General features: G+C 37.1%; 1 protein-coding gene across 1 annotated transcript in view; it reads left to right on the forward strand.

The window, feature by feature from the left end:
* The window catches only part of DPYD (dihydropyrimidine dehydrogenase), a 367872-nt gene that overhangs the window by 190655 nt on the left and 154011 nt on the right, over window positions 1-23206 (forward strand). The window contains exon 13 of the mRNA XM_059822172.1: window positions 1489-1704. Coding sequence (XP_059678155.1) covers window positions 1489-1704 — 216 coding nt within the window. The remainder of the gene's footprint in view (window positions 1-1488; window positions 1705-23206) is intronic.

Below are 23206 nucleotides of genomic sequence, written 5' to 3' on the forward strand. Positions count from 1 at the left end.
GGCTGCATTGGCTCCTGGCTGGGAGCGGTTGTGATGCTGAAGGGAGTTTGGTCCCATGTGTTAGGGATCTTTAAAAATCAGCTTTTCTCAAAATGTCCACCATTAAGGACGCAGTCAGGTTTGCATTGTTCAGGCTAGGACAATTCCACTACTTTCAGTGCTTTTAAGCCATCAGAAAATTTGGCCCCCAAAAGTATCCTCTCTGTCCAAGGAATCAGAATCTGAGATGTGAATCCAGGCAGTCCCAAAACAAAACAGACATGTGATCTCTCAGGTTTTGAACCAGCCTAGGAAGCAATAGACACTAAAACAAACAAAAAACCCCTCATCCCATCCATGCTTATTAGTTTTCACAGGTAAAACTGGGGTAAATAAGTCCCTTTAAAAAAAAAAATAGGGCAACCTGAAAGGCAGCAATTTGTAAGTGGCTGAGGTTTTTACTCTGTTACAGAAAATCTTCCCCACACCTCCAGTAGTGGGTCTTTTTGTCCTGCTGAAGAAACCTCCATTTTAAGGATAGAAGAAACTGCTGTGATCTTATCCTGGGACTTACTAGGAACACAGACTGTGTAGGGCTTCTCTGTATTAGAAATTCCTGCTTTCTTTGTGATTTTATTGAGTCAACCATATGAGTGAGCAAAGATTTTAATTCTACCCACCACAGCCTGATTAGGATGCTGTTCAGTATCCGTACATGGAAAAAGATTTTCTCTCTACAATTTTTACAGTATTAGATGCAACATTTACGTTGAAAGCCTTTCACTGACTCTCCAGAGAAATAGCTGTCTTTAAAACGCAAACAAAAGCAGCTGTGGTGTCACAGCCATAATGTGTATGTTCTTTTTTGATCCCAAATCAGAGTCTAATTTTTGTCACCCTTGAAGTATTCGTATTAATGCAATTAAATATTAAAACAATAACGGTTTTGCGTATGTTGTTATGTATGCCATTGCGTAGGCTAGATAAACTCTTTAAAAGGGGGGAAAAAAGGTGCAGGAGTTCAAAATACATTGAGTTAAGGCTGAGTGATCCTGCACATGGATGCTTTCCCTCTTTTTTCATAAGTCCCTAAACTTTTTATAGCTTGGCACCTGGGAAGAAAACTAGAAAGGGCCTACCTGTGCATACCCTCGTTTTTTTTCAATCTCACTGCTGCTGGCTGCTGTAGGGAGCAGAGCTGGCTGTTCAGAATGGCTGAACAAACCTTTGGACTGAGCCAAGCTAGCAGTACAGGATGTGAAATAACTGTTTCATTAGTGTTATTCTTCAGTTATTTCCAGCATGGCATAATATTTCAGCATGAATGCTATTTGGACAGAAGACGTTACACATGCAAGTGTTTGCATGTTTTGCTGATTTGCAAGTCTGGATACAGAATACTTAAACTTTTGGTTATTATATATGAATTATTCCCTTATCAGGGTTAATAATTAATTACATAAAAATTAATCAGCAAAAATTTCTGTGATTTTTGTTTGTTTTCTACAGTCCTTACATCATGTTGCAGTTTCTAGTGTTCCAGAACTACCACTCTTCTATACTCCTGTCGATTTAGTAGACATCACTGTAGAAATGGCTGGACTGAAGTTTCCAAATCCTTTCGGCCTTGCCAGTGCAACCCCTACTACTAGCTCTTCAATGATTCGAAGAGCTTTTGAAGCTGGATGGGGCTTTGCTGTCACTAAAACCTTCTCTCTGGATAAGGTAAGGAAATATTTTAAGGTATATTTAACATGTAACCATTTCTTTGTATATTTGAAAAATCTGAATCTTTTGGGAATGTCACTATTAAATCTAGCTAAAGTAAAGATATGAAGGAAGGATATGGTACATTGTGTAGGTCAGCTAGTCTGGGAGGTGCCACCAGTGCAGTGTAAAAGTGACACAATTTCTGGTTTTGTTTGCTGTTACGTTCTTCCCTTTTGTTCCCCAACTTTGTAATATTAGCCAACTCCTAAGTGTAATAGTCCTTTTTCAAATATTGCAGTGAAAATGTTTTCTGTGAGGGATCAGAATGCAAAGGGAATGAGTAACAGCTTTATCAAGCAACTCATGAAAGGCGGCTTCTGTGCCAAGGACTGCCAAGATAAGCCATTGAAATTGAGTTGCAGTTGCAATGTGATAATGTGAGTGTAAGCCTGAGGCTGGGTGGGTAGTGGAAGAGAAAGATGGAGGCAACATAAAACAAGCCTATGGAGGGAAGACTAGTTGTGCTGAAGGTTTGTAGCACAGTGACATAAACCTTCAGTAACACATAGTGGAAGAGGAAAGAGATAGAAGTAAGGCTTGAAGGCTATGGCTCAGTGTGGCACCTAAAATAAAGCATTTTGTGTGGATTTAAAGGGTGTAATTGCTTGTTTGACCTGTGAATTGCATTCGTTACTACATTCAAAATGGTAAAATAAGACTGAAGAAGTTTAGCCAGTGAAAGAAAACAACAGTTTTGATAAATGTATTGCAGAGAAAAGAAACAGGATTTGGGCTGGGATGTAGGTATAGTTTGACTTGTGGAGAGGGGAAAAGGATCAAAGGTAAATCCTTGGGCATAGGCCTGAGTAACAGTGTGAATAATGGTAATGTGTTGTCAACCAGTGACAAACAGTAACGTGGGCTGAAGAGAGCTTTTGAGATGAATTTGGAAACAAGGGGCTTTTGTTCTTGGTTCAGAGATGGGATGTAAAAGTGTACTGATGGATGGAGACCTTAGCAGAAGAGAAAAGGTGGATTTGTTACTCTGCCACCTCTACGTGGGTAAGTACCATAAGTGAATTAACTCTAGAGGGTGGCCCTCTAATATGAGGAAGGTCTAAGGACAAAGCGCTGTATTACTACAGCGTACTGTAAAATATGTCAGACTGGCTTCTGGTATCATTTACACCTGAAGTAGCCCTAATGAAGTAAGTATTCCTCTGGATTGCAATGGAGATTCCAATCTGCTTCACAGGGTTTCTTATTAAAACACTTTGTAGGATATAAATGTCATTCAAGTATGTTTAGAAATGACTTACGTGTGTAACATACTGTCAACTGTAATTATTCAGTGCCTAGGCTAAAGACAACTCATAGCAAGTACTGACATTTATTTATTTATCAGTTTTATTGCTAGTAAGCTCACAGTCCTGCCAGACTGCATGCTGATTACTGCATATCTCAAGAGCTGAACAGACACTGGCTGAGTTCCAGTTTGGGTGGGAGTTCAGGAGGAAAGACATGCATGTTGTAGGAAGTGATGTTGGTACTCCACTAAGCAGCAGACTCTGAGTCATTTCTAAAATGGTGACTGCAAAGTGTTCCACTGGATGCCATGCTCTGGAGGTGTGACTCGGATGGAGATCTTTCAAGTGAGAGGATTGCTAAAAGCAAGTAACTTAAGTGGTTCTAAAATACTTTTTTTATATATATTTGTTGCAATAAGATGCAAAATATTGCAAGCAGTATTTATTTTAAAAAGTTCAGAAAAGTGCTTTGGATGAATTCTAGTCCAGTGATCATTACTTCTAGCTAAGCTTTCTTCTAAAGTTCAGTAGGAGGCAGTAGTATCTCTCTGGTGCCTAAACTCTTGAATCATATGTTGCTGTGTGCAGTAGGACTGTGTCCCACCCAAGTACTACCTAGTTTTTCCACTACTGTATTCCTCCCAGTAGTGCACTTCCCACAGGTGTTAAGCCTTAGTATTTGTGACATGATTTGAGATGCTTGGCTGCCAGGTGCTGCAGAAATAAAATTGCTTTTATTTATAATAGTAGCATGGTAATTAACGCTACAAAAATAAACATTTCAAATGGGAAGAAAAGCTCAACGAGGTACAGCAGTTCTTATGTGAACAACGAGTTCTACACAAAGACTTCTCGTGTTGACTTAATGCTAGACAAGGGGTTGGTAGAGAGTTTGGAATGATATAGGTTGGCATAATGTGCTGACTTTTTTTTTTTTTTAAACTTAGCTTCTGATTATGTAGACATAAATCTTGTGCAATGTTCAGCAGGGAGCAGAATGCTCTCTTGGGCTGTAGTACCTATGGAAGTAGAGATTTCAGACTGAACTGTCCTGCCCAGCTAGTCACAGCTAACTGCGTAGCAAGGCCAGGAACAAAGATTTCCTCATCTAAGCCTGCAGAGTCAGTGGGAGGAAGCAGAGCTGCTCCCCAGACAGTACAGTTCCCAAGAGTGGAACAGCTTCTGGGAGGAAGGGAGCTTGCTAGACACAGTTTTTTGGCAGCATGTGATACAGGCAGGATTCTGTGTTCATCCCTCTTGTCTCCTCATTTTATCTGTCCTGGTTAGGTTTAACTTGTGGGCTTTCTTCTTATTTGCAATAGTTAAAAGTCAAGCGTAAACTGCCTGTGTGGCAATGGGGAGCTTAGTAGCAGGAGAAATGCTCCCTTTTCCAGAGCCAATTACTGAATTCACCACTGTGTTCAGTCAGTGATAGGGAAACCAGTGACTTCCCTATTGACCATGGGCATCCTTTGACCCTTCGGCAAAAGTGACTGATGCAGGCTAAATGTGAGCGACATATAGCTAGTGAAAAGCATATACAGCCTAACCACAGATTTCCATGCATTAACTACTGTGTGATGGAATAAGATAAGAGAAAAGCAGGATAAATCTTGGAAAAAGGAGATCCAAGGACAGAGATAAAAAGGATTCAGGCTGGAGATCTGTGATTCTCATAAGACAGAGGATTAATTTCATATGAACTTTTTTGCCTTTTCCCTCTTTCACTACCTAGCACAGAAAACTCTTCTAAAATGCTAGGCTAGGGATCCCTGCAGCCCATGAGAGGCCATACTTTCTTGTATAGGGGAACTGTTGGATAGCAATGCTGCAGTTCTAGTCCCTGGACTATAATTTATGCCCCCCGTCTTCCCAACCCTCATCTGTCTTGGCCTCACCTTGAAAGCGTCACATGTTGCCACAGAGGGAGTTAGCATAGCACTAACTGTTTCGTGCCGTGCTCGCTCCCTTTTCAAACACCCACATACTTTGCTGCATAATTGCCTTCATGACAACCTGTGTAACGTTTTCTGTTTGTAGGGTGAGGATTTCAACTCTGAGTGATTCAGCAGAAGTTTGTTCTTGCATACTACTGGACTATTGTTGAAACATAAAAAAGGCGAACATGAGAAATAGCTGAAATTCCTTCAGAGTATTTATACCTTTATGCTCTAAATATTTTAGAAGGTGCTGGATATTATAGCGTAATGCAAATCGTAATTATAGGTTACTGTACCTGTATGTGTCTGTAGGTATCTGTGAGTGGGATGGTGACTTGTAGAATTTTATTTATCAAATTAAACATCTTTGCACAGCTGCTTTAGTATAAAGTAGATTTGATTTCTCCCAGAAATGAGAATAACTGATTTTAAAATGGACTATCACTGGGAAAGAAAAATGATAGCAGAATAAAAATGCCCCTTCACACACCTTTTCCTACATTCATGCCTTTGCTTTTTGACTGCAGGATCAATAGCTCATTGCTCTGTCGGTTCAAATAGTCTTTCTGTCTTATTCAGATAACTCTGTGCTGCAACGTATTATTTGTAAATTCTGTTGGCAAGCCATTGATGGGAAGTCGGGGAGCTGCATATCATAGAGGCCACAATAAATGAATACCAATTATTACCTCTTTTAGAGCTTAGATTAACAGAAAACTACCTGCAGAATGAGAGATACTGCCTTAATTAAACAAATAACTGTGAGTGAGAGTTTTTTAGTAGAAGTGTTATACTGAGCTGGTTTATTTACTTAGGATTTATTAGTGAGTATTGTTTAGTACACAAAATTTGCATTAAAACCTGTAATCAGAAAGTTTGTATAAACACAGTATCAAAATAAGTCAGAGGTTGTATGAAGTGTGCACTTTCTCTATACCATATCCTCTACCACAGTGAGACATTTATAGCAGGAATTGGGGTTTTATCAATTGAATTCAGGCTTTGTTGTTCTCTCACTGCATTGTATGGACTGCTTAAAAAGAGGAAAAAAACAACTGGGGTAGCAGAAATGTTTGCTTTGATATTTAGATGCTTCCTTCACTCCTGAAATTTAATTCTGATTAATCAGATACATCTGTCTTTATTCTGTTGTGACATGCATTGATTTGTGATGCTGTCGCTTCCAATAATGTGGAAACAGTTGCCTTTATTATGAGAACTGGCAGAAATCAACATGCAGACTAACTTCATTTTTAATCTTGAATTTTTTTTTTTTCATTATATATGGAGCAAGTTGCATGGATTATTTTAAAAACAAAGTTACAATTAAAACTAGATTAAATTTGAACTAAACCATAGTGGAGAAAACTTTCTAGTCATAATATATGTTTATACAATTCACTGATGTAGATTTTACAATGTATTTTCAGAACCATTTCTAAATTAAAACTGTTGCTGGTAGAGAACTAATTAATTTACCCAGTATATATCGCATTTCTATGTGCTGTTGTTATAATACACATATTCAGGCCCCAACTAGTTCTCTGTCTGAACATTCGCGCCGTGTGCACCTCGCTTCATAATTGAAGGTGGTAAAAAAATCATGTTACAATGACGCATTGTTTTCCATAACATTAGTATTTCACAGAAGTGAATCGGTATTACAAAATGTATATTTTTGTATGATATTACAGCATAGTAATTTAGATTAAACTAGTTATAATTTATGGTACCAAGCCAAAAAGCTATTTAAGATGCATTAAAATGCAGAACCATGACATTTGAAATTCTGATGTTCTTAATATGACAAAGGTTATTCTATGGAGTTTTGCTATAATATGAAATATTAATATTTCACAATACAGTTTTGATGAAGTACAATTTGCCTAGCTTGCATATGATAAAGAAATTAAATGCTTACCAAGGGAGTTCAGTGAGAATTAGAGCCCTGCCTGAACATCTGCTTGAAATGTTATTATCCTGTCCTACTGACAGCATCGCTCCCTCATTGTTTTTCAAGATTGACAGCTGAATATTGTACTGATTTCTACAGCAAATATGTTTAGGTGAACTTTGTTTCGTTTTTTAGGAATTTAGGACATGCTTTTGATTTCCATCCTATAATTTATTTTTTTTTTTAATACTCTTGACATTTGTAGATGCCAGATTGAGGTCTAGTATGCTGTAGCAAAGATAGACCATTGACTGGCAACGAAATGCCAGTTGATATCTCAGTAAACAGGAATATTACTATTCTTTATTGTGTGGTCTGTATGAAAGCTGTATGGGCTTTCTTTGGGGAGACAAATGATCAGATTGTTAATGTCAAATATAAAAAGGACTGTTTGCCTTTCTACTGAATAACATCAGACAACTTCTATTAACTACATTTTTTGAACAGAAAAATGGACATTTTACAGGATCCCTTAGCATACAAAGCTCTGTGAGTTGAATTATTTTTTGTTTTTACAAATGTTAGAATTATTATTATTGGTCTTAATATTCCTATGAGTTCTTTATGTACCTTATTTTTGTTCCATATTTCTGGAAGAATTTTAATATGAAATACTAGCTTTATTGTTCCACAATTTTTACATTTTTAGATCACTGCATAAAATTAGCAAAGTTTAACAAGAAAGGTAAAAGACTATTCTAGGGAAATGCAATAGAATGTAATTATTATTTTTTAAAATGCTGTACCTAATGACATTGTTTTTACTTGATTTTTTTTATACAGAAAATTTGTTATTTGGCTACAAAAAAGGAACAAATCATTCTGTGAATCAGAGTAAGTGGCAGGAAAACAGATTTTCCTCCTTTTTCCTCAAGAAGAAGTATTTCTCTGATATGTTCAACTTAAGGGCTAGATCTCATCTCTACTTAGTTTTACCCTACCCCTGACCCAGTATAAAGAAGCCTGGAGGCTCTCTTTAAATGCTAATAACTTTAATAGCTTCAAAATTGCTGTCTGAGGAACTGGAGAGGGCTGTGTTTGCCCATTCTTTCTCCTCAATCCATACACCTGGGGCTGTTGGGGCTTGGCAGATCTTCACCCTGGAGGAATCCCAGTCTGGAGTCATGTAGCACAGCTTGAACAACACAGTGAAAGCAGAGAGGCCAAAAAGTCCAGGATTGAGAGTGTTAACCAAGTCATTATTGACAAGCCAAGTCCCTTCCTACCACAGCTGAAGTCTGCACCAAGTAGATGTACACCTTAAATTGCTGCAGGCGTGCTTCTTGACAGCAATGAATTTGCAAGTGAGATAGTTTGGACCATTTTAATAATCTGGTTTTACCATTAGTAAGTCTGGTTATTTTGGCCAATTAATACTTTGAATGTTGAAGATAATGAACTGCATTTTTAAAGCAAGGGTTTAACAGCTGTCTGTAAAAAGTCTCTCTCTCTTTGTGATTGTATTTATTACTTTAGAAAGGGAATACTTTTCACAAGTTCATGATAAAAATTAAACGTCTGGGCAAATGTTTAGTCCCACTCTTCCTGTAGCATTAAATATCACAGAAATGCTGCATTTCTTCTGCAATGAGAGCCACAGCACAGTCTCTCATGGAGAAGTCTGTTACCTCAAGGCACGGAGCACAATGTGACAACTCATCAGTCGAAGGCAAAGAGGGATCTGTCACGCAGGGCTGTGAGCATTGAGTCAGTAAGCCTCATCCACGCTAAAGGACAGATTTTTACAAACAGAGGATCAGCAAGTTGCTTTCCATATTTTCTCTTTTTCTTCCATTCACCCTCATGGAGCAGAGTAAGCTTGGCTGTAACTTTTGTGTCTTATGTTTCCTGAGCTCATTTCGTAAGTTCCGTAGAGCCTTTAAGCCCGGAATGACGTATTTTCCTCAAAGCTGCACATGAAACTGGCCATCAAAGGTAAAACTAGCTATATGTGCAAAACTGGTTCTTGGTAGACTACAGGTTCCTTAATCATATAGTTTTCTAAGGATTTGTTTTCCATTCTTCTGTTTGTTTTTTTCCACAGTATTTAGAGATCGTTTCTTTTTCATGTCTTTTTCTTCTGGAGCCAATGGTTTAAAACAGTGGAGCAACAGTGCACTGACATATACAAAGTGTAAATGTGATCATTAACCTTGAGCTGAGAAGCATTTCCAGTGAAATTCGGAAGAGTGTAAAGATTGCAATACTGAGTATTTTGCTACATAAGCCTTTCTATAAAAAATAGCTGCCAAAAGTAGGAGTGTTCATTCCTACTCAGCATAATATGTGCTGTTCTGGAAGTGACCAGTACTTAAGAGAACTTGTAATTTCTATTCATAGCGCAACTATTAGCCAATCAGTCAAACAAAATGGATGCAAATGTGACAGTTGGCTAAAAAACTGGACATTGTTTCTTTCTATGTTGAAGAAGCTGCTTTGCTCTTTACTACTTTTGCTTTATTTATCTCATTCTTCTGAAAAGATCTGCAAATATTTAACAAAAGAGAGAGAGGCAAAGAGAGAACACATGCGTGATTTTCCAAAACTGCTGAGAATCTGCAGCTTCCGATGGCTGTATCTGAAGTACTCAACATTTTTTAATATCCCATGCTGAATAAACAGGATTCTAAAAAGCAAATATGTGACATACTTGTGTAAAATATCATTCAGGTATCATTTTCTGTAGCTGTTTTGTATGCCCTTGGAAGGTTTTTGGTAATCTTGGCAATACCTCAAATAATTTTGGGTCAGAAAGGAATTCAGCTAAAAAGGCAGTTTCAATGTAAGGTAGAAATTGCCAAGTGTAATTCTGAAATTTAGAATTTTCACACCCAAGTTTCATTCTTAATTCAGATTTGTTGCAGATTCTTTTTAGTATTTTACTTTCTTCAAAACAACTGACTGCATATAACTTTCTTAAGTGGCATTAATGTATTTAATAATTTATTAGAAAAAGTTGTAGGATATTTTTCTTAATAGTTATATTTAAAAAATGCCTATCCAAGAAAATCACAGCATAAGGCCATATTTAACACTTTGGACTTTCCTTAGCATAAATGACATAAACTTCCCTATTTTGTGGAATTGTCATGATGCACTTTGATAGATAACCACAGACCTTTAGGAAAAAAATGAAGTATTTATTTTGCCATTATAGAATTCAGAAGTTTCCCTCCAGTCAAGTCATTGACTTTCCCCCCCTCCCCATTTGGTTAATTGCATGTGTCAGAGTTTGGTTTTTTTCCTCATTTACACATTTCAGTTATAAGAAAATCCAGAATGCAATCCAGACTTCAGTAGGTCTACTGAGATACTGAAGTGGAATAAAGGAAAAGTGGTTTTTATGCTTCAGTTGCTCTCATTTACAGTTCAGCATCTTTGCTGAGGTTTACATTCAGAATCCATACGTGAAGTAGATAGCTGTGGTCAAATGTTGGCTTCTGCAAGAGTCTAGGTGACGCTTTGGGACCCCACCTCTGCCCGCAAACATTATGAGGCTGCAAATGTGTTGGGGAAGACATGCTTCCAGCACCATGCCTTCTCCCCTGGGCACCAGCTAGCTGTTTCTTGCTTCAGCTGTGCACATTAAATGGCAGCCCTGCTGCTGGATGAGTGCTTTTCCTCATCTCCACCAAAAAAATATGAGAGCTGACGCATCTCATGCAACAGCTATTGCCCAAAGATTCCCGGTTGGACCATACAACCTTGCAACATGTTTGCAGAAATGTGGTCCCAAACTGACTCTACATGGACACTCTTAAATCAATGTCAGGTATGTATGTGGTGGTGTATAGCTTGTGTTAAAAAGTTTGCAGACATAAGCTGAAATTATATAGCTAGCTCTAAACTGGCATATGTTGTCACACACGGGTTTACAGGGTTTTAGCTTAATCATTTTTTGAGGGATTTTTGGTTATACCAGTGTAGCTTTTATGTAAAGGCAACATGCTTCTCCTAAGTGCTCAAGTTATCTCAGATCTTGAGTTCCCACTTGGTAAATGAAACTGGTAGGGCTGTGTTTAACATGTGATTTGCCCACACAAGAAGTTAAGAAAGCAAAGAGCTGATTTTTGAATCTCATGGTGATATAATTGCCTTTACTCCTGATTGACATTGTTGCAAAAGCAGAATGAAGTCCCATATGTTTAAAAAAACCTGATAGGTTCTTATGTTATAATACCTATTACTGATGCAAATATGTATGTAAGTGTATTCTAAATAATATTTCTTATCATTATTTGAGATTTATAATTATCTAAATATTTTACTATAATAGAGATTGTGGTTTTATGAGACTCCATCCTTCAGTCAGAAAGCGTAGGATTTTTGTGAATAAATCTTCTAGAGTTAATTGCAGCAGAAGACAAGTGTGTCCATCCCATGAACTTTGGAATTATTACTTTACCAATTATCCAAAATGCTCTTGTCACAGCTAATTGCAAAATTCAATTTTTGGTCTATAGAAAAAGGATCACCCACTTTAAATATTCCCTTAATATACATATTATGATAGTCCTCAATTGTGCGTTCTCACATCATGTATTATAAGGGCATACAACTTCACATTTTTATGGAGGATTTCATACTACTACAAAAAATTATTTCTACTGAATTACACTGATGTTGTTGAATTATTATCGAGTATTGACTTTTTGTACTTTAAAGCTAATCTACTTTGACTTTCCTGGTGCATTTTTGACAATGAAGCAGTTAATTACAATGCTGGTTATACGTTTCAAAAGCAGCTATCAGCACCTTTTCACTGTTCTTGGCCATACACTTAAACCTACAATACGTAAGGAAGTTTACAAATTATTTTTTCCTTAACTTCTGCTTGCCTGACTTCCCTGATAATTCAGGGGAATATAAGAGTTTAAAAAAAATATTCTTAAAACATATTACAAATGAAAAAAACGTAAGCTAACATTATAGCTGGATGGTTTTTTATTAGCAGCTGACCTTCTATTGCTAGAAAAAAGAAAGTCTTGGCTAAAAGACAGTTCAATAAATGAACAGGCTATATATTGATTTTTCTCCTTCTTCCTTTGTTATGTAATATGATTTCCCTTCCCTTGCAAGGGTTGCTGCTGTACGGGATGGGGCTGGGATCATGGTCATGGAAGCGTATGGGAATGTGTAGACTAAGGAAGTCTGTCACAGCAGTCAATAAGATCTGAGAGGTGTTGACTAATTGCCTGCTAATTACACAGTAAATTGTCTAATTAAGCTGATGGTTAATTAGGGTACACTTGCACAGCAGTCTTGTGGAATTTTTGTCTGATGTCTGGGAAGCAGCTTGTGTAATTGGCAAACTGGTAAGGACTGGCAGAGAACATGACTGGGAAGTACGCTGCCAGTAGATGACAGAATAAGGATGCATTTGCACAAAGGTTGTCATGTGAACACTGAGGGGTTTGTTAGCCTTCTCCAGCTACGTGGCAGCGGGCGCAATGAGAAATTTAGCTGAAAGCTACTGGAAGCTGTAAATAAAATAAGGTTTAAGTGTGTAGTATTAGAAAAGCAGTGACATGTGCTTTTCTCACATTTTAGTCAGAATTTGGACTTTACATAATTAAAACTTTTGCTAATAAACACAGAGTATCAAAATTCTTATGTAAAGAACTTCAGCAACCTGTGCAATTTGACCATGGCAGTAATTATTGTATTGTGATCTATTTAGTGGAGTCACAAAAAGATATTGTTTCCCAGGATACTCTATTTGTATGTCGATGTTAAAAAAGTATGGCTGTTAATAAGGATGCTTGCCGACCATCGTAACCATCATTCTGAATCCTCATTAGGCATTGTGTCTACCCCTAGATGTGACAGAGTATGTACAGGTCATAATGATGCTCTGAATTCAATGTGTATGCACTATGCATAACTATAATATGATTAATGAAAGTGTCTAGATTCCAGATGCTGACCAAAGCCGATGGAAACTGTTGGTCATATTAAACAGTGAGAACCTGGACAGCATAGGAGTACCGACACCAATTCAGCAAAGCATCAGTTTGCTGTGATTTAGATTTGTAATTCAGTAAAATAACGTAGTACATGCACTTTCTTAAAGTTAATTACAAATGTAAGCTTCCCGCAGAATCAGCATAGCACAATACAGGATTGGGTCTTCACATGATGCCGAGATTTGATTTTGAGCTACGTATCAGCAAAATCTAAGAAAAAAAAAATCTCTTTTGTATATCATGAGCTAAACCGAAGCAAGTATGTGTATATGTATTTATTTGTTAAGAATGTTTTGATGTCACTTGAGCAAAGTGAAGCTTAATATCCACTTTCACGCTTGGAAATTATATATTGTTTCAGAGGTGCCCATCTTTTAACTTTTTAGCATTTGCAATTTGTGGTTTGGGCACAGCGTCTTCCTGGAACAAAAAAGAAAACAGAGTGAATTCCAGATCTGGATTGCTGCTGAAACTGTTGATTTTATTTTATTTTTTCCTTTTTAATTTAAGCCACACATATGTTTCTTCTCCCATAGAAATAGATTTTTTTTAAAAAGATCAAAATTTGAGGGAGTAAATTATACTTCCTTTGAATTGATGAATCCATTTTTATCCTGTGATCTTTCTGCTTCCACCTCTCTGCACCTGCGTAGTTAATAATGCCTTTGTGTAGCACCCTCTACATTGTCAATTTTTGTTTGTGATTTTTCCTTCAAAAATAATCGAGCAAACTCATGGTATGCTAAGAGCATTCTCACTGTGCCAGTCATCAGACACGGGACTCCGAACACTAACAGGCTGATCTAGAAGGCCTTAAACCTTCTCTGAGGGGATTATAACATTACTTGTAATGTTGCTCCTCTGTGTGTATTTGCACAGAGTAGAATGCTATGATTCCCCTGCATCAGATTCTGTGAATTGTTGCATAAAATGAAAAAGGTGTAATTCATTGATTCAAGTCAAAACCATACAAGGAGGCTGTGTGTACCTAATTTTCCTTCAAATAAAATATATTTAAAATTTACATTTGATATTTACATGTATATTTTTCCACATCCATCTGCACATGTGCAAAACCAAACCTCTTCAGTTCATTTTTCCGTACTGGTTTTTAAGGATTATTCTTTTTGTCTCTGACAACACATTCAGGAACAAAGCTCACTTCACCAGCCAACTGCAGGAACTGAAAGCATACGGTGCAACCATCACACTTGCTTTCGTTTTCTATCATGGGGCAGCAAACGGATATGTTGCTAATGCATTTTATGCTCTGAAGAGAGAGAGAAAGGAGTTCAGAGGATAATTGTTACCTTATTACATCCTTCAAAAAGAATTTCTGGCACATGCTATTATGATTTATGATTTAATAAATCACACAAACATAGAAAAGGCTGTTCACATGCTTTAGTAAATGTATGTATGTAAAGCCCTATTGCAACATCAAAATATGTAATAACAAAAAATTGTGTGGCAATAATGCTGCTGTTAAACAGCATCAATTACCAACTTTTTTGAGAAATCATGTTTTTTTTTAAAATGTGTTAATATTTTCATATGCAGTTGTAGCTGTATCTTATCATATATCTGTGCTTTGTTACGGACTTGATCAAAACCAGAAACATTTCTCACATGTCCCTAATGCAATCTTTCCCAAAGCATCTTCAATGTCCGTTTTCAAACCTCATGCTTAAACAATGGAGTCAGAGTAGCCTGTTGTCAGCACATTGTCAGTGTTATGTTCCGGTTTATTGCCTACAATGGTTCTCTCCCTGTGCAGTGCAGGAGGGTTCCTGTTTGCTACCCTTTTATTTAATGTGTATATCAAGCTATAGAGAAGGTTTAGTAAAGTGACATTGATTGAAGTGTTTTCAATATGTCGAAACTCAGCTTTATAACTCTCGGCTGATTTAGCTTGAGCAGTTGATTGCATTATTCAGTGTTTGTGGGAGACTGGGGCATGGTTGAAAGCATGCTGAGCAAAAGTCAATCCAGACAAGATAGGAGTAATGTTGGAATCGTTAGAGGAAACATCCAGAGGCTATGGCAAGAGAATTATCAGTCCTTCCGGCTGAGGGATGTAGTTCCATTCCAGGCTGTAGCTGCAACAGCAGATAAGAGCCAGGAGCCTACATCCCTTTTATTTTCTGAACGCAGGCCTTGCTAAGAGTATCCATGCATTATATTTCAAGATTAACCTACTGCCAATGCATGCTATATGGGACTGTGTCTTAAATCTATCCAGATATTGTCAGTGGTGACAAACTTCACAGCTTGAACGCCACGAGGTGCCTCATTGGGGAATTAAAAATGCGCCCAGCCCATACTGGCTGGTTTGGGTACACTGGGATGGAGGGGAAGGAGGTGCTGGCCGTTCACCTGGATGCTGTTGTCATATGCTTGGAGCTCTTGCCCCGGGGTGATCTGTAGCAGCCTGAGTCTCTTAACTCCAGCACAAACTTGAAGAGCTTGTTTTTCCTCCTTAACTTAATTGAGGAAAGGGTGAATATTGGGTTGCAAGAACTGAGGAAAGGGTGAATATTGGCTTCCTACTTGCTACTGGGTTTTTTATTATTCTGTTTACATTTATGTTGCTGCCAAGAGCAGTGATCTTGGAAGGTCAGTTGATTGCTGCTGTTGTGCAGAAGGTATATTTTAAAGACTACCAGGAGTACCTGGAATAGGTGGTTCCACATGAGGGTAATGCAGATCTCAAACACATAAATAAACAAAATCTTATTTTCCTATATTCTGGCTATATTTAAACTCAGATGAATTTCTCTGCTTACATTTATGGACTTTTTTGTTTGACAGCTAGAAAAGTCCATGTCCGAATTTTTGGAGTATGCATTTTTGAGTGTCACGTTTTTTTAATGACTCTACTTTTGTCATTTCTTATTCCAGGCTAAAAATCTGCTAAAAATATGCATTTATCTTGGGCTAAAATTAAACAAATCTAGCAGCCAGAAAATTACTGAGGTAATACTATGTTTTTTTTCTAGAAACAGAAAGTTTAATCTGGAAATGCAGACTTAATCTTCACTTTACAATAAAACCATATGTATCCAAATACATAGGTTTTTTACTTGAGCAACTTTACCCTCATAATACCATTTACATTTTCTTTTCCGTTCTAACCCTATGGTTGGAGAAGACTCTAAAAGTATATGAAAGAGAGAGTAAGAATATATTTGAGAGTAACGTATTAAAATTATAAACCAAAGAATGTCAATCTTATAACTTGTTTCTTATGCCCCTATCTTCAGTACTGAAAGTGATGCTTTGCTACTGTAACAAAAATTGTTCTTAGTGTGTGTTGGGAGTTGCATACCTGTAGATACATAAGCTCTGTCTTGTGATGTGTATTTCATTGCTTTTTGGGTGGGTTTTTTCGCTTCTTGCATTCCTGCCTTAACATAATTTAAAAAATTAGTGCTAGAGAGTGCAAGGATTTAGTGAGGGTTAAATTACCAGAAGATAACAGTTTCTACACAAAAAGACTGACAGATTTAAAGCGCTGCAAAGAAGCTGTCTGACGGTCAAATTCATGCAGAGGAGAGACTTGCTTCTGTGTCAGACATCCTCCTTGTGTAGCTTGCTTCAATTATGTTCAAGGGTTCACATTCCCACTATGTCTCTTCCTTATGTGTTTTCCTTATCTTTTAAGAAGTCTTTTGTCAGCCAGCCATTTCTGCTCTTAAATGAGCTTTTATCACGGGCAGTGGACCATCCATACTTGTTTGTTTTTTGCGGGATGCGCTGGACTGCTTCCCGTTTCTGATGTAGATGTTGGAACACAACATCACCTATATCACTGCTTTTCTATCTATAAAACAAGAGTTCACAGTGTGCTAGCTGGTATTCAAAAAGGCAACATTAGTGCCTGTTTCAAAATAATGCAACTTAATAGCATAATTGAGGATGTAGTATTTACATTCAGCATGCATGTTTACAGTGAAGTGTCTTGATACAGCTAAGCTCTCATGGACAGAAACATTAAGTGCAACAAAGAAAAATATTTTTTTTGAAGTCATGGAAATAAGAGTTGTTTATTTTAAGAGATCTTATGTAAACGTAACTGGGGGAGGGAAAGCAAACCAGCATTTCTAGCCAATCCATGCCTGCACACATGTATCTCTCTTGGCTGGAGCTTTCCCCTTTGGTGCCATTAGCATTTTCATTTCAAAAAACGACAGTCTGCAGTGGAAGCAGTAAAAATGTTCAACCTGTGGTTTAAATTATTGATTTTTTTTAATATTGAAGCTGTATTTCAAATGGGTTTTGTTCGAGTTACTTCTGGGTAGACGATTCCAGAGGTAATTTGATATCTAAAAGCCTGTGTATTTCAAAGCCATTTCAGTCTTTGAGTTCCTTCAGCTGATCAGCTGATTGGGTAAAATACCTTATTGTCTTCTGAATTGCAGGCAATAGATAAACTGTAGCTCAAGGTTAGCACATAGACTAGCATACAATGCTCTTGGTGATTTATTATGTGTACTCGGTGTCCAATCAACTGACAAAAATATCTCATTTATTTTTAATATGGTAACTTATCTTAAAAAAGAAAAAATCTTTTGAGAGGCTAGTATTCACAGTTTAGATGGGGGAACTCTGTGATCTGTATCGCTAGATAATGATGCATAATTAAAATTGGGTGAGTTCATGGTATAGAATCCAGTATGTGTAGATAAAAAGTAGATGCATATATTTTCACAAACAAATTGTGTTATATTACTATAGAACAGAATGGCTGCAGTGAGAGAGAAGTCACTTTTAAAGAACTGCAGTACAAGCAGCACTCATGTTTATGTATGAATACTTTCACAAAGGGCTGGGTTGTTGATGGTTGTACACGTACAGTGTGTACGAAGTTAGCCATTCTCAGCATCCTTCTATTCGCAGAAAAAAAATGTAAAAATGGTGTTACTTTAATAAGGCTTAGATCTGGCAATGAAGCCATATTGGAATGCATATTGGAGTTCATGGGAACTGTGAAAATGAAATTAATTGCAGGAATGGGCCCGGCTAAGAAGTGTTACTATCACTGGTGACACTAAATATCATAGAATAATGGGATGATTCAGATTTAAAACAGACAGGTTTTTTCCCTTAAGGAGGCTGTGGGTTAAAGAGTATCAAAATAAAAGAATGTTTCACTGAAGTATGAATTATGCAAATTCAAAATTATGCAACTTATTTTGCACATATGCATATATAGTGCATATATGTTTATATAAAATTCAAATATATGTAGATAAATCATGAAAATATGTGTGGCATAAAGAGCTTATATAATGCCCAATGCCCCTCCTACAATAACTCTAGTTTCTGTGATTGTAGTTTAAGAATTTGTCAAAAAGTTTGTTGAAATTCTTGGTATACTGCACTTCAATATTTTGCATTGTAGTTTACAAAATATTGTTTAAATACCATGAGATGAAAGTTTCTGCTGTATCACTGTGCGCATAAAATAGTCTTATCCTTGCTGCTCCTAGATGTGCAGCAAAGTAGCTTGCCCTGCTCTGTACTGGCTGCACAAACCGATGTGAGCAAGGGGAAGGTTGTCTGAGATAAGCAGAGATGTAAAAAACCAGATTCCTACTGCCTCCAAAAGCAGAAATGTGCAATCCATACCTGCCTATATACTTTCTTGTTTTGCACATTAAGATAAGTGAGCATTGACTATAGTGTACAGATTTATCTCCATACCTGGGGATACAACTTTGGACTGAGAAGGTAATATCAATAATTTATGGCTGTAGGGAGGAATGCTGTGGAGCTCTCCTTGGTCCTGAGGCAAACTTGGCTTCATTGCTCTTGGTGTGAGACTGCTCCTGTGATCTGGCACGTGTCAGCAGCGGGTATATCCTGTTCCTCAGTGAGGTTTTGCAGTGAGCTGTGTTTTAAACTCCGCAGTTCTGTGGGAGGAACAAGGATGGGAAGACATTCCCTATGTCTTATTTATCACCAATATATTTATCCCTAATCAAGAATTTATTGTGGGGTGAAAAAACATATTTCTCCTTATACAAGTTTGTGCATGACTTTCTACGTTTAGCATCAAAAGGCTTTTGAATCCTTGTCCCAGTTTTAAATCAATATTCTATTGGAATAAATTAAGAGCCTGCAGGTCAGGCTGCCCTCTCTATCTGAGGACAGATTTATTCTTAGTATTCCAGTTTTGAGCATGCATAAGCCTTTTGTAGCATGTCTCAGCTGGCTCTGCCATTAATAGTGCCAGAGATCTAGCCACAGCCATCGTATATTTTCTTACACCCCTGTGGCAGAAGTAGTGGGAACATTTACCACAGATTCCCCAAATGAAACCCTAACTCAATTGTAGTCTCTAACAACCACTTTCCTATTGATTTCAAGGGGAGCGAACTTCATGTCTACCCTTTTTATGTGTGCCTGCTAGATCCTCTGATGAGCATCTTTACTTACCTGACAGACCTCAGCAATGACTCCAAAGAGTGCTGGGGTTTGTGACCTATTATGCATTTAATGAAAAAGAACATGGCCAGCTCAGAAGAATGTTTTTTTTCTCAGTGGTAAACAGGAGAATCGTCTTGCTAGGAATTTCCAAGTATTATGGCTACTTTCAGTTCTTACAAGAATATTTTAATGAATTTTGCTTTTTTTGCTTTATTAAATTTGTACTTTATGTCCCACAAGCCTGATTTTTAAAAGCCAATAGAATGCATCATTTTTCCTGGGCATTTAAAAAAATTAATAGGCAATGATTAACCTACTGCTGTGAAAACTTCAGGTGAACCTGGAGGAAAACCAGACTTGAGATTGGGGTCTCTGTGTCCGCCACAAGCGGGTGGCAATCAGAGCTTGTCCTTTGGCATAAAAATTCTATGTACACTTCAGCACTTCTCTATATGGATCCCTGTCTGTCAAAGTTAAAACATGCGCAAACACTGAATGTTTGTTTATTAAGCACTCAGTCTGGAAAACTCGAATCAGCCCAGCAGTCTGGAAATCTCCACTTTGAGTCTCTTGAGAGGAAAAAGTCGTCTCTTTCTAGATTATGGAGCCTATGTGTGGTGCCTTTTGTGATGACTGATGGATGAACACATAGTGCTCTCAGAGACTGGTGGCAGATCCAGACGTGCTGGCTCTACCCTTCCTGAAAACAGCGCACCCAGGATCTGCATTCCCAAAGACCCTCCCCAGAATGTATACATGATGCTCCAAGTTCAGTCTCAACTTTCTTGCCAGAGCTGTACTGCATCCTCATCAATCATAACATGCTAGCAGAGTGCGTTCCATGATTCAGGGGATCAGGAAAAAACTGTTAGTCATTACAAAAATGGTAACTAAGTCAGGATGATAGCTTAATTCAGAGTGGAAGATTTGAGATTCCTGCAAGTTAATTAATCGGAAAGTAATTTCAAAAGAGTTTTGTCAATTATTTCATTTTTGTTATTTAGCTTAAATCTATTCTGATACTATTTCAACTACTTTTATGTCTATGAAAATAAAATCTAACAGTTGGCATGCAATACTCTTATGTGTGTCCCCATTCTGGTAGCCAATACAAAAAGTAAAATACTGTTTTTATTTCATAGGTTTTAAAGTAGATGAGGACTCTAGCAAAAATCAAAATCTTTTTTAAAGATCCGGTCTAAAATTTAGTGCTGAATTAAAATTGGTTTGAATCTTTTACAAGATGTTAAAGTGCTGCGTTAAAGTTCATAGGGGCTGATATTTTCATGGTTTGTTTTTCCCCACAATTGTGTTATCCAGATCTATGTATAATCAGGCTCTGAGAACGGTAGGTGGCTCAGCCTTGCAATCCCTGCTCATGTGAAAGACCCCTTGGCTTCAATAGGACTTTTGCACAAGAAAAGATAAAAGGAGTATGTTCAAGACAAAGTTAACATTTAATAGCTCAGGTTATCAAAGCAGAAGCGTTATGGATAGATTGTCATTGGAATGTAAACCAAAATAGTCCCCTAGATATTGAAATCTTGCCACCTTCCCTGTACCCCTTTATCTATGACTTGAAATTGTTTAGTGCCACCTGGAGAACTGATACTTTGAAAAATATAGTACTAGCTATTTAAATACCTTCCCAGATAGAATGGGTATAATTTCCTTGAATTTCTCACCCCTAAATATACACAAATACTAATCAATGTTTATAGTATTTAAGCATTCTTAATCCTAATGGAAAAAGAAAATGCTGCAGGTTGGTACAAGATGAACCTCAATATTTGCAATTCATCCCCAGCAGAAAATTTAAATACGTGCTTCAAGGCAGTCATGTGATTCTCCTCCTAATTTCTTAATCCAGCAATAAAAATACTTTGGATTATACATAAATTTAAATATAACTTCAGTGTTCTGTAACTCCCCTATGTTGATTCTTTGTGCAAGAATCTTAACAACTCTTTAAATAGGATTGTAGTTAAAAGATTTTTCTTCTTGATTGTTGAAGAAATCATATTTTTCTTCCCTTAAAGGGAAGCTTCTATTCTCCCCTTCTCCTAGGAGAATATAATAGTCTTCATTTACTTATAGCAATCTGGAAGAAAATATTTTAGTGATGGTTCACAACTTACTAACAGAGTTTTACAAAACAGCCTCTAGGAACAGCTAGAAATACATAGATTATATGGCTTCCCTATGAGAAAACAGTAATTAAAATTATACCACAGATTCTATCAGGACATGTTAATATTTAATTAGGCAATAAGTGAGCTTGGTACAGGTGTCCAGAGTTGCTGGCAGGAGCTTTGTTAATCCATGTAGTGTTGTCTCTTAAATAAATAGTTAGCTCCTTGCTTTTTTCAAGTGTGAAGTTACTTGCTTAATTAGCAGACATTAGAATTCCTGTGTTAGAATTTTTGTTTATTTAATTTCTGTGTCTATACATTGAGTGCAAAATCCTAGAAGTTGTGGGCTTTAAAGAACCTATTTTCTCATTGTTTGCTGTTTCTGTCAGGGATTTTGTTTATGAGGCTACCTGCAATTCTCTCCCATTTTTTATCTAGAGGAGCTCATCCTGTGGCATTATGTGTCTTGGCTTTTAGTTCATCCCTTTAGGAACCTGCTGCTATTGATGTTGCCCCACTGCCTTCTTACAGTATTTTGTTTAGCAATTAGAAAACAGTATTAGAGAAAAAAATTGAGTTGTCTCTAACAATGATATTTGAAAAATTATGTTAATTTGGCCTCCTTTTAAGCTTGTACTCTCCTTGTAAGCATAACTCCTTTAGTGACTCTCCCAAATTTGCTGCTGCAAACATGTCATATAATTCTTCCTTCTCTTTCCTGAGTCTTACCTTTTTCTTTTTTTTTTTCAATTGGATCTTATCTATGTTGGTTCCTGCCTGGTTTTCTTAGACTCATACTTTTCAAACTGCCTTTTCTGTCCCATTTCATGGGACCATTCAATAGTACTTGTCTAAAATGAAGCCTTAAGAATTGCTGCTCCTTTATTTGGTCAGTTAAGTACATTTCACAGCAAGTTTTGATCACTGATTTGATGATAATATTCCCTGACAGCTGAAAATGAACTAATATTTTTAGATGTCTGTAAAAGACTTAATCTCTTAAGGCAAGCTAAGTTGTTATCATCTAAATCCACTGGAGTCCCAAGGGTAGGCATTATAAACTGGACTAGTATATTTTAATGATTATGCATTAATTTTCCACCTTTGTGAATGTACACAGGTCCTTAGAAGCCATGACACAGAAATTTCACTTTAGGATGCAGATCAAAAGCTGCAGTCCCTGTAGATATTATATTTATCCATGTACTCATATTTTATTCCATTCTGTTCCCCTCAAATCATTAGCATTGCAACATTTGGCTTGCAGCAGAGTAATAGAATCCAGTCTTGTCATGTTGATCACTTGTGAGTATCTGCTCTGGGTTGTTATCCAGAAATGCCTTGTCAATATTTTAGAGAACATAAGTGAGTTACAGATACAGAGTTTAGGTTTTTCGATAAAGCTCATCAGGTGCTTCATCCAAGCTACACAAATAATGCTTTGTTGATGCAAAGATATAACATGTAGAAGAGTAAAACTGAGTTTTTACACAGTTTCAAGACAGTCTATCCTAGTACCTCAGGGATTATCTGTGCTGTTATGATGCAGCATTTTGTTTCATTGTAGATAGTCTCAAGCATCTCACTTTGTATAGTCTGAAGCAGTGATTTCTGAAAGATCTGGTTTCTTAGTAGAACCCAGTACAGTCCATATAGTACAATGAATAGCTTCAGGTGTATTCCTGGAGCTGAGGTTACTTAATGTTCTAATGGTGGCGCACTTTTTTTGGTATTTTGAATTCTGGGCTTCAATTACAATGGCAGTGTTGACCATCTGCTGCTGACT

The sequence above is a fragment of the Gavia stellata genome, chromosome 10, assembly GCF_030936135.1.
Source record: "Gavia stellata isolate bGavSte3 chromosome 10, bGavSte3.hap2, whole genome shotgun sequence".
Taxonomy (NCBI): domain Eukaryota; kingdom Metazoa; phylum Chordata; class Aves; order Gaviiformes; family Gaviidae; genus Gavia; species Gavia stellata.